This window comes from Aptenodytes patagonicus, chromosome 5, assembly GCF_965638725.1.
Source record: "Aptenodytes patagonicus chromosome 5, bAptPat1.pri.cur, whole genome shotgun sequence".
NCBI classification, from domain to species: Eukaryota; Metazoa; Chordata; class Aves; order Sphenisciformes; family Spheniscidae; genus Aptenodytes; species Aptenodytes patagonicus.
In genome coordinates this window covers 8,227,982-8,240,290 of record NC_134953.1, presented here as the reverse complement: position 1 = coordinate 8,240,290, position 12,309 = coordinate 8,227,982, and the positions used below count along the sequence as shown (strand labels likewise).

At 44.3% G+C, this 12,309-nt stretch overlaps 1 protein-coding gene across 1 annotated transcript; it reads right to left on the bottom strand.

Moving 5' to 3' along the window:
* Window positions 1–1,391: 1,391 nt before the first annotated feature.
* DUSP13A (dual specificity phosphatase 13A) lies at window positions 1,392–4,564 on the bottom strand. Its single transcript, XM_076338457.1, has 3 exons — window positions 4,348–4,564; window positions 3,841–4,058; window positions 1,392–2,718 (listed from the first exon to the last, which is right to left on the bottom strand). Exons 1-3 carry the CDS (start codon window positions 4,506–4,508, stop codon window positions 2,519–2,521), a joined length of 579 nt encoding a protein of 192 aa, XP_076194572.1. The 5' UTR covers window positions 4,509–4,564; the 3' UTR covers window positions 1,392–2,518.
* Window positions 4,565–12,309: the final 7,745 nt, after the last annotated feature.

Sequence of the window (12,309 nt, the reverse complement as noted above, 5' to 3'; positions counted from 1 at the left end):
AATGGGACCCTCCCTCAGTTAGGAGTTAAGATTCAGTGCCTTTAGTCTCCTGGGTTGTGTAGACTCTGTTGACAGATGTGCATTTTCTGAACAAAGTGCCCCTGGTGAGGCAGTATTTTTCTTTTGTTTTGGTTCCTTAGTCTAACTTGCCAAACCAGTATTTGAAATACAAGTTTTCCTGCAGATAGTGGAAAACAGTGAAGCACTAACGCCATGTCACATCATGACCTGAACTATGGATAGTGTGACAGGTGAGAAGGTCTCTTTTCCTCTTAGCACATCACAGCAGACAGTGTTTCTGTTCTATGAAGTCATAGGACTAATTCTACCACTTGTGCTCATGCTGACTGGAATCCTTTTCCCTGAGCAGACCTGGAGCCAAAGTTAAGCTGTGTCTAAGGAAGGGAGCAATACAGGCAGGCAGGAAATACAGGCAACACTAACTCCGCAGGTTGAAAACACTTCTGTGATTTGCCGGTGCCCTTGAAAAGAGTTTCTAACTAATTCATTCCCTCCACTGGGGTGAGTCAGTCTTGCTGCACAAGATCACTACCATGTCATCGGTGGCATGGATGCCATACTGACTCAGCTTCGCTCTGTACTCCTCTCTTCTCTACCCTGATGAAACAGTACTCTCCCAGGATGAGCAGTATCTCCCAGAGCAGGTACTAATTTACAACAGGAGCAGCTTTCACAGCTGTGGCTTTGTGGGACAGATGTTCAGGGGCATGCAAAGCATTATCCTGATGGGAGGGTCCATTTATCTTGCTCACGTGTGTCTAATTCTGCCCAGCCTAAAGCCATTAAGATGCATTATTTCACTCACATGAATTTCAGATTTTTCAAGGCCATGTCTTCAAAAGGTTTCCAGACTAAAATCTACTGTAATGTGAATGAAGTAAAAATTATAATGAAATATTAATTCATATAGATCCCTATTAACTCTAACGGAGAACTTCAAAGCAAACCCAGCTCCTCCTCCACCACTCTGCTGCTTTGTGAGGTATAAAGATTGTCCTACCACTGTTGGGTTTTAAATGTCATTTTTCTATTTGATCTTTTTACACTACAATGTCTTCTCTTTCCTCTCGTCAGTGGAGCTCTTTGGCAAGATTTAGGAAAATCTGAACAGTCGCATAGACCTCTGAAAAGATCTTAAATATGCTTATTTTGCAAAGCATTTGTGTACACTGAAATAGGGAGGCATTTCTACATGCCCATAAGTGCTAGGCAGAATCAGCATTCATGTCATAACCTCACCAAGAATTATGGAGGATAGGGGGTCTGGGAAGGAAGAGGTTCAACTCACAAGTCGCTACTATTTAAGTCTTCTAATAACCTCGCAAATCTCTTCCATCAGAGAAGAAAATGATCAGAACTGATGCTTCAGATGCAAACAAACAAGCAGAAGTGTATTTAATTCATCTGGCAGGGAATGGTTATAAGGTCAGCTAATCAATAAATCAAACCAGTAGCACAGGGCAAAAATAGATTTGATTATCGCTTCATGGTTCACCACAAGGTAACAAGCTAATTTTCAGGCAGAGTGGTAGCATGAATTTCAAATGCTGTTGCTGTATTAAAAAATCACATTGATTTAAGTACCAATTAACAGGCGATAGGAAAAGTGACATCCTTAAAACAGCTTAAAACTAATTTGTATCAATTAAGCCTAGCCACTGATGTAAGCTAACTAAGTTCCTACCTGATGTTAAACCAGGGATGATTCAAAGCCACTTACACAGAACTGATTTGGGATAATTTAGAGGGAGAGTGAACTGATGAGTTCAAGCTTACAAAATGCTTTGAAGACCTGACATCGGTTTTTTAATGTCCTCAATATACTACATAATATACATTATCTTGCTGAAAACATATTTACACAAGAAAAGGTTTGTGGGTTTGCTGGCCCCGAGACTGCAGAGGGAGCTGCACAGAAGTTTATTCTGCTGGTGTGGGTCTTCAGGCTGTCACAGCTTTCTGTAACGCTGCAATATTCAGCAGACCAGTGAAAGAGGAATGTTTCTGTAGCAGAGCCTGGTCTCCTAAGAAATTGCCCTCGCCACATCACCAGGCCTGAAACACAAGAAGCTTTTCTTATGAGAACACACACACGAGAACTGTAACCAAACCAAGGAAGCTGGTCATGTTACACGCCCAAGTAAAGGGGACTCAAACATACTGTACAGCTAGATGCAATTATTGAACTTGCCTCTGGCATTAGCACAAACCAGGAACAAACTCGGTCCATCTTAACCCCTCCAGTGGAGTCATCTGGTAGCAGCACGCTGGGCACAGCAGCTCTGCAGCACGCAGTTCTTAGGGTGCTGATGTTGGCTGTGCTGGTCTTGGAGGAACAGAGCTATCAGAATTAACCCATTTACAGTTGTGTTGACTTTTTTCTTTGATGCATAATTTTCTTCATTTTTTCAACAGGCATTGATCATAGGAAGGTGTATACGCACAGTGGCTACGAAGGCTGAAACTCAGAAAAGTGAACGTAAATGGGTTTGCCCTTTCAGCAGTCCTTCTTTTGCCGTAGCTGAACATCCAAATTTTGCAGGTGTTTCAGAAAGCCGCGATTGGGTGAAATCCATCGATGTTCCTTCACTGTTTTGATGGCTTCAACCAATGGGAGGTGGTGATTTATCATGAGATATGCCAGGACTAGGGAAGCTGACCTGCTTACTCCAACTGCACAATGTACCAAAATTTTAGCTGGTTAAAAAAAAAATAATAAAAAAATTATAACCATAGAAGAGAAGCAGTACAGTGGATGAAGTTTAATTTAAAGGGAAGGCAAACCCCTTCTGCCTTCTCCAGCTTGGTCAGAGTAACACCACAAACATGATGTATTTCTTACCCTTCTGATAGATCACATGAACTGCTAACAATTAAGTCTAATTTGCAATTGTTACACTCACTTGTATGAGAAGTGCCGTGAGATCCCAACCTGATCTCAGAAACACTGGTAAATCAAAGAAAACCCTGTTGAAGTAATGAAGTTGTTCTGTTGTGAGCAAGAGGAAAATCAGACCCATTGGTTTCAGAGGGGCTTACTTAGTTGAAGAAGAATGCTAAAATCTGGCCTGAAAGGATGGCGCTAACACATTAGCCACCAAGAAAAATGACTGGCCTAGTACCATTGCACAATAAGGCAATTTGCTGCGACTGTAATTCTCTTTTGAAGGCAGAACTTGCGATACAGACTGAGACAGCTCCATTAATGCCAGTTTACTCATGCTAAGAAATGGTCTTTTATGTAATACAGGTTAATTAGTATTTTATTGCACCCGTGCCAAGAAGCTCAGTCTCTTGTGCAACACGCTATAAATCTCCTTGGGTAAAGGTAAATCTTCTCCTTGGGGGCACAGCCCTGCAGGCCCTGTTCACACAAGAAGCTCCTCTGCAATATATGAGCCTCTTCGTGCGGTTGGTGGCTGTAGAAATCAGAACTTTTGTCTTTTTATTCATCTGTTCTTACAAATACAGTTGCCATAAGAGGGTCTCAAAAGAGGGTGTCCATTTTAAATGTATGTTTTTGCTTCTCCCTTTTTGAACCAGCCTTTCCTTCCAGACATTTTTCTCTCTACTTTGCCTCCTCTCCTCTCTGCCCCAGTCTCTCTCCTGCACTGTTCATCCTTTTTCTCACGTCAACTTTTTGGGACCTAGTTAGAGCCACACACATGTACCCAGTGCTCCTCCCGCCACCCACCGTGCAGGTGACCAGCAGCTGGCAGGAGACCATGGATTGACTTGTCCACCACTGAGCTTGTGGAGCTGACCTGTTACGAGAGGCTGCCAACTTGCATAAAAATGTGACCAACGATAATTTCATACCTCCTGGTGTGTTCAAGGCGTTGTGGATAAATTGTGCCGCAGAGAAAAAGAACTGGCTTATATCAAAGCTTGGGAGGTCATGGGCTGGTACACCATAGTAATCAATGGTTGCTCCATAAAAGTCCTGGCCTCCGTGGCTGTATGCTGTGCCGTGGGCAGCATTTAAAACATGGGTCACACCCATCTTCCACAAAACAAATCTGTTGTGAGCTGTTACTCTAAAAGACAATGACAAACAAATTGAGAGGGGTGCAGAGATATTCACGGAGCAGGAGCTCTGCGATTGCATCGCCCAAGCCATTTGCTGGAGCGCCAGCCTGTGCATTGCTTCTAAAGGCTAACCGAGAAGCAAGCATCGGCTTAGTCATAATTTTATCTCAGAAACCGTGCTGTCTGCAATGTAAATGACATCAATTAGCAAAACTATGAGCTGTCTAAAGCCACACCTATGAGGCATACTAACAGACAGAAGGTATGGTGGAGGTGTGTCCGTAAATCTGTACTTACAGGTCTCCTAAGAAGAGATTAGGCCATACTTCATCAACGTGGTTGCAAGAGGGCCGCCCGGTGTTCAGGAGCTGCTCGATTTCTTTAAGGGAGGGGACGTCCCCCGTGTATGCCCCAGTGCCTTCGGGTCCCCGGGGGCCCAGCGCCTCCGACCCAGACATGCCGAGAGCCAGGGAGAGACCCCGCTCCCACCGGCCAGAGACACGGTGCTGCGCGCTGGGGTGCTGCCAGCCCCCGGGGCGGTCACGGGGGAGGCCGGGAGATGGGCTGAGGCAGGTGCCGGGCAGCAGCTCCCACCGCCAAGCCACACTGCCCCCGCGCTGCGGCGTCTCCCGAACCCCTCCCCAGGGCTGGCCACTCGCCTGCGTGTTGCCCTGACAGACACAGCCAGTTGAAACGGATGCATGTACCAAACCAGGCCTTACTGGTTCCTTACTGGTTCCAGTCGGCTCGCCATAGCTTGTCCCCAGAGCCGCACTGCTCTGCCGCACAGCAGCCTCGGCGCCGGGGATGGCAGCAGCCCCCTGCCCGCAGGACGCCCACCAAGACACGGCCGTGACTGCCCTCAGCAGTGTCCTCGATGCAGCAGCAGCAGTCAGCAAGATCTGGCCGTTCATCACAGGCGCTTAAAGGCCCGATAAGGGAAAAATAGAAACCTGTCCAGTGCAAGGGGAATGGCAACTATCTCCCAGTAACAACTGTCTCCCAGTTACTTTGAGGTGCTTAAAAACATAGCTGCGAAAGGGTCAGAAATGCACCAGCAGGTCCTACCGACACAGTCACCAGGAGGTTAAACACCAAGTGGATGATGATGTCTTGCCTATCACCAACGATCTAGAGAAATGTATTTCTTGAAGCTACTGTTTTTTCACCGAGTAAAATTATCTGAGCCTAACTGTATGTTATACGTTTAACCTTTTCTATTGCTGTCACTGTTTTCACCAATGTGTTAATACAACACACCTGCCACATATTGTATGATACCTCCCTCTGTTGAAAAGAGAACAAAGAACGTGAGTATAATGGTTGTCAGGTGAAACTTGTAAGCCACTGAGTTAGTTTATATAGGTGAGCCACTTGTTGGAGACCCATCATGTCAAATTGTAATATTAGTGGGTCCTTTCAAGTACAGCAGTGCCTGTGCTTCTGGTCTGCAGGATGTGCAACTCCTGGCAGGGGGCTGCAAAGCTGTCAGTCATGGAGCTACAGGGCAAAACACATGAAATGCTGATGCTCTTTGTAAGCCTGGCAGCTGACATGCAGAGCACAGTTCCTCTACCAAAGGAGTCCAGAAGAAAAGGTGACCCAAGAGGAGAAGCTTGCTGTTGATATTATCCCCTGCAGAAAAAGGGTGATGAATGGAAAGAACCCTTGGTCAGGTCTGAACCACCTTTATTCCATGCGCACTGATTTACTGTGATGGAGAGAGGGTTTGCTTTATTTCATTTTATCAAGAGACATATGATGGAGAGCTGTTTGAAACCAGGTATTAAAGTCTGGACTAATTAACTATGCTTAGGAGTAGTCAGGGTGAGAGACCACCCTAATACAAGGCAATAGTTTCAGCATCAGAGGGCAAAAGTTATATGCAAGGAAAAAAAAAGTGACTTTGTTTAGAGTCTTTCATGAAACAGAAATTGTTGAAATTCTGTGGATTTAGAGAATAAACTGTTTAAGAGCCTCCTGTATACAAAGAGACTGCTAGTTCCCACTGCCATGTATGTTCCAGCCTAAAAGGTGAAATAAAAGAAACTGCAAGCAACAGAGCTGCAGTGCTTATTTAGAGAGGGCAGTGGGACATGCAGCCAGGCTCTGCCGTGAGCGAGGCAACCAGCTGGCCAGATCCAGCAGAGCAGAGAACCGCAAAAATGGTTAGTTATACTTCAAGTGCTACGTGTATTTCCTTAATATGTTACCTTGTTTTTCTCTTTTGTTCTTCTTTTTTCCTTCAGTAAACTAGTACTTTTTAAGCTGATTGATTTGTGCTCATGAATGAAGAAAACTGAGTAGGTGAAGTAGTTTAGTTTAGTCTACTTTTCTCAGGTTTCTGGGTGGAGGCTCAAGCTGAGGCTTTACTAGCAGGTTTTTTTAAATGTAAGCCCAGCCCTTTTGTTGCCAATCAAGTTCTGTCAGAAATGTGACACTCCTGTTTAATTCTGGCCCTTTTCAGCTATAAAACTTTTATTGGCCTCTACCTCAAATGTACTGACTAAGAATTCAGAGTTCATCTGCGGCATGAAAGCTTTTGAGCAGAAAAACATGAATGCCAGAAGAATGATCTCCAAGTCCTGTGTGCCTCCAACAGTTGCATGGCATACGTCCATTTGCTTCACAACTCTGGCCTTCCACCTAGCATCTTCTAAACATTTAATAGTCTGTAAACATGACTTTGGTAAAGCTGTGTTACTGACTTTTTTTGCCAGGAGCTGTCTTTGACACAGACAGGAGGCAGAAATCTGGCTTTCAGACCAGCTCCATTACACATTAACCCACAGGACGTAACCTCACTAGAGAGAAGACCATCTCTTCCCGCTCCGTGTTCTCCCTTGCCTGCCATTCTGCCCATGGCACTGGGCTCGGATGTCTCAGAATATACCTCTCCTTCCATGTGTTTACACAGGATTTAGCCATCAGGGCTGTGGGTCAATCCAGGACAGTCAGGCTCTCCTCTACTGAGACGTACCTTGACATGAAACTCCTGGGAAGCTGGAGATCCTTCTCAGCAGAAGTGCTAACTCCCCTAAGTGAAGCTGAAGGCTTTGTTCTATCATCTCCTTGCTCCTGAAGCACTTGGGGAAAGGCCACGATTCTCTGACTGTGAAGAATTGTTGTATTTGGCAGGACATTCCTTCCAGGTGTAACCTTTTGTCCGGATGGGTTTGGCTCTCCACAGCTTTGCTTCTTTCCTGGCCCTTTTAAAGCTACTAAGGATGGATGTAAAAAGCAACAAACTGATATATGGTCACACTGAATAGAGGCAAAATCAGCTTTCTGTGCAGTAGGGACTTTTTGAGATTCCAAGAATTTGGACATTCTCCTGATTGTTGGGATGGTGGGCAGCTCTAAGCCAAACATCTGTGTGCAATTACAGATGATCTTAAAATAGCTGCTCTTTCAGTTGAAATTAAAGCATGATTAATTGCGGAACACCCAACAGAAGGCGTCCTTTTAATCAGTGGACTATGCCTTTGTGATTACTTTGTAGGTAGTACTTGGTGCAATAACCTAAATCAAACATTCCCTGGCTAGTAACGTATTAGGTGGCGACAGTGTGAACTGCCATGGAGTGCTCTAGTTGCACGTAACGTGGCATTACCAGGAAAACGTGCAGCGGTCGAAAACAGGACGTTCACGGAGGCTCTTCTATTGAAAATACTGCTATCGGTACTAACTGATGCTGCGTCTGCGACAGCCTTCCATCTCTCTAGTGAAAACTGGGCCAGAATCAAACTCCTTTCACATATCCGGAAAGAAGAAAGTTTTTTATAGTGAAAATGTTACAGCATGGAAGTTCAGCTAGCTATGATTCTACGGATACAGTCATCTCCAACTGCAAAAGATCTACTCATTTCACTCATCAGCCTGTTTTGGGGATTTGATTTTTGGGATGGTTAGCTATTGAAGAAGAATTGAACTAATTGAACTCTGGTACATTTAGGTCAATACTAAGTGAGACAGTTTTCTAGCGTTCCACAACATTAACGTATTTTTAATGTATGGAACAATTTTGTCTGATTAGCACATGGAGTTTACTCTTTTTTTTTTCTTTCTCCCCCCCCCCCCCCCAATAAGCTCGTTTTCTGCCTTGAAAAAATAATTATGTTTCACTAATTTGATTAGTTCTTAGGCATTCAGTCCCTTTTTCTTCCATTATGGGAGTAAGAAATTTGAAGGTAAAATAGATGCTTGAAAGTTCACACATGACTGATCTGAGTATGCTTCAACTGACGTACAGAGATTACAAAGAAATTATAAGGCAGGACCTGATCTGTAAAAACATGAGATTACCAAAAAAACCCACCCCAAAACCCAGAAACAGAAAAAAGCATGGTTTAGATCAATTAGCACTTCTAGTGAAAGATCCCCCCCTTGCCATGCTGTATTCTTTGCTGGAAGAGAATTTACGTAAGTAATTCATTCTCTATGGGGCCTTTCTCTCCTGTGTACGGTTTTAAGCTTTATTTGAGATAGATTGATTATTTCAAATTATTAAATGCCAACAGTATTACTTAATGATAGAGTGTTTCAAAAAACCCAAACCAAACATCATTACATTAAGACATCTCATTTTCCTTTGCTATATAATGTATTGTAACTAGAGCTAGTTGGGAAATTTCAATATAAATTTCCTTTTTTTTTTTTAATTGTCAGCCTGAACATTGAATCAATATAACTATGTGAATTGAAGAAATTGTTTTCAATCTAAAGATGCACCCAGTGTAATTACACATCTTAAAGACTTTTTTTTCTTGGCAATCTGCAGTAGTTTTAAAAATATCTGTAACATATCATTTGTCGTAACTTCTCAGACTGACATGTCAGCATTGGCGCTGCCTGTCAAACTCACATCCGTGCATTCATGTCACATGGCATGAAGTGACATAACTCAAAGTGACGGAATGAGGTTTGCTGGAAATTTTTGTTAAATAAAGCACAAAATATTTAGATAATTCACCCTTTTAAAGAACATCAAATGTTAGTACGGAGGAGTGGTTTTCAGCTTTGAAGTGCAGTGGCTAAGCAGCTATTACATGTCTACTTTCATTTAAGAGTTACAAGTTTTAAATTGTGCTCTTGATCACTTTTCTGTGCAAGCTAATTTGATCATTTTAAAAATATTTGTTAGGTGATGAAACTAGACAGAGCAGAAAAATGCCATTAGCAGTGACAACTTCAGGTATAAACCGATCGGTCGAGGCTTTCTCCAGTGCTGAGATTGCCAAATCGCTGCTGCAACCCAGCCCAGCAGCCCCCATAGCCAGGCACGGGGCCAGCTCCAGTGACGCATGGCCAGGCTCAGACCTCTCCGCTTTTACTGCGGATGCGACTCTTGGCCCGGGGTTCACTGCACGGCAATCTGTTGCTGATATAACATTCCACAGGGCCTGTGAACTTCAGATACTCCTGGATTCGCATGCGTTATATAATTACGGCTCATTTTCCAACCTGGGCTTCTAAAGTCTGGAGGCTGAATTTGGGAAGTCGTTTGTAGGTGGATTGCTGGCCTTGCTATAAACAGCGTAGGGAAACAGGACGAGGAAACTTCTGCTTTCATTTTTGCTTCCTTCCTGCAATCTGGTGAGCTGGTGGACTCTAGTGCATGTTTATGTTAAAAAACCACACAACAAAGCCATAGCACTCTGAACACAGCAGCACTTTCCTGGCACCTCCCATGAAAAGGCTAAGAATGAGATGCCAAATGGTGAGTTAGCTCCAGGACTGCGCTCAAGACACTGACACGGTGACCTGTTCTGTGATGAGACAGCTCTGTAGCTTGCTACAGTTATTTTTGCAGCAATTTTTAATTTCAGTTTTTACTTATTTTTACATTTTTAGCTTAAACCAGTTTCTCAGATACAAGCAAACGTGGCAATGTATAGTAAATTGTACCAACTTGGCACCTGGAAGCGTGCAGAAAGTTGTGATTGACTGGCAGCTGGTGAAGAAAAATTCATAGCAGAAAAAGCGAAGAATGCACATAGTAAGGAAGCACAAAGTCTTGTTTAACTAAATTGCCTTGCTCTCCTATAATTTTGTTTTCCTTGTCAGATAACTGCTAGTTATTTTGAATGTGAATATGTGGACCTGGAGTAAGCAAAATTACTTCAACTTTCAACCAGCTTTATTAACAGGTCCATTATTAACAGGAAGACAATGTCCATTTGATTTTTTTTTTTTTCCCCCCAGATTCATATGTATGCGTTCTACGGATTGTCACTGATGAATTCAGACTTGTCAGTTTTTCATCCAGTGCACATAAAGGTAAAAAAGGGGAATATTGTGAGGACTGAAACTGCACAAATTCCTACACTGTTTGCAGAGGCTGCTAAACTGGCAAAGAAAGTGGAACATTCCCTCCAGCTTCAGCAACTCATTTGGGAAACTACACAACATTTGATGTAAAAAACAAGAGCAGGATGGAACAGACTGCTTAGAGATAAGCAACTTTGAAACAGTATCAGGGCACATGGCAACGAGCAGAAGTTTGTACAGCTTGTTTCTGTTCTGAATATCCAGTATTCGATCTATTTAACATGTATGTAGCCCATTACAATTGAGATTGTACAATCGTGAACATTTGCATTAGATTGCTCGATGACTTGACAACTTGACGTAGCTTTGAAGCATTTTGAAATGCAAAACTTTTTGTTGTTTCACTGTAGCCGCACATGCAGTAAGGATTGCAAAAGATCCTTTTTTTTCTTTCCTCTGTGAAGAAAGAAGACAAGGCCAAATTCTCTGAAAAGGCTAGTGTCATTAACTTAACGGAGCCACATTGGCACCTGCTTTTTACTTCAACTGAAGCTACAACTTAGACTTGTCTTGGACCTCATAGTAATTACATCATCAACAAAGCAAATTCTGAATGTTCTTCAGACTGCATTATGCTGCTGCAAAGGGCCGGCTGCTACCACAGCCAGCTGCTACACAAAAGAAATGCATTTCTAGAGTCATTTGTTTCCAATTCGTCTGCCTCCTTCTATCCCCTCCGTATTTATAGGTTATGGAGCATCTGAAGTTACGGTGCCTTGTTGAAGCTTTCGTAAGTCATCTGTGCTGTTCACATCTGTGCTTTGGATCACCTTGGATAAACGACTGAGTGAGTGCTGCTGGCCAGCTGCCAGTGTTCAGATTTATTTTTTCTACAGACATCAGAAAAGATAACGGTGCAAAAAATGGTCCATCTGAAGAGAAAGGTTTTGTAATGACTGCTTGATATGAAAATTGACAGTATGAGGGTCCTGCAAGTCTTCTCTGCTATTTCCTCCTGACACATGCCTTTAAATGAAGGACGAGGATATTTTCATGACAACACTAGTGGGTTTTTAAATGATGGCAGGATCACTCTAGGTGTTTATTCATTTCTCACAAAAAAATCAATGAAAATGCTATTTAGTGTGGTTAGAAACTTCCACCTCTTTCTCACGTCCAGGCTGTACTAAGGTACTTCCCCATGATGGATAAAGATCATACTGGAAAAAAAAATATACTACAGTATCTTCCAAGAGTAGAGTTTTACATCCTTACCCTGGTTTAAGCATGTTCTGTTCTTCTTCAGTTAGAAAAGCAAGATAGAGTTAGAAAAGCAAGACACCCTCGCTTCTCCCTTCACCTGCTCTCTGTTGGGATTGTGGAAGATTTAAGTCATTTCTCGTCTTACGACCTCTCAAAAATATACCACCGCCCACCCATGCTTTGAGTTTCTGACACAGCTCAAAGGAGTTGTGACTACGCTTTCACGTGTGTAACACTTTCATTCCCACGGACCCAGGGCCAAGGCAGCCCAACAAGCCATTCGCGTGCTGCACGGCCTGCACCCAGTGGGGAGCCTAATGAAGGGGCACCGGGGTGGAAAGCCGCCCGCGGGCCCACCAAGCCGAAGCCAGCAGGTAGCAACCCCCCCCAAGGCTTTGAGGCCCTGTCAGCAAGGCCCGCGGTAACCACCCGGCGGGGACCCGCCGCCCATCGCCTGGCTGCGGCCCCCCGCCGCCGTTACTGGATCCTCACCGCGAGGCCGAGGCGGCGCCCCGGACCGCGCCCCCGACCCGCCCCAGTCACCCCGAGGGCGGCGGGGTCCGGCGGGCAGCGGGAGGCCGGCGCCCCGCGGCACCGCAGCGAAGAAACACCCTGCTCCCGCCTCCGCGGCCCTTCCCGGAAGCTGCCGCCCCTTCCGCCGCCTGCGAGGCGCTGGCGCTGCCTGCCGCCACTTCCGGCCGGGTGATGGAGTGGTGGCGGTGGCCG

What these genes read in the sequence shown, in the direction of transcription:
- DUSP13A (XM_076338457.1), bottom strand. Translation starts at nt 4,508, where the DNA reads ATGTCTGGGTCGGAGGCGCTGGGCCCCCGGGGACCCGAAGGCACTGGG. An exon ending in AATCTCTTCTTAGGAGACCT is followed by an intron (nt 4,059 to 4,347) that starts GTAAGTACAGAT and finishes ATTGTCTTTTAG; the next exon opens with AGTAACAGCTCACAACAGAT. An exon ending in CGCCTTGAACACACCAGGAG is followed by an intron (nt 2,719 to 3,840) that starts GTATGAAATTAT and finishes TTTTTTAACCAG; the next exon opens with CTAAAATTTTGGTACATTGT.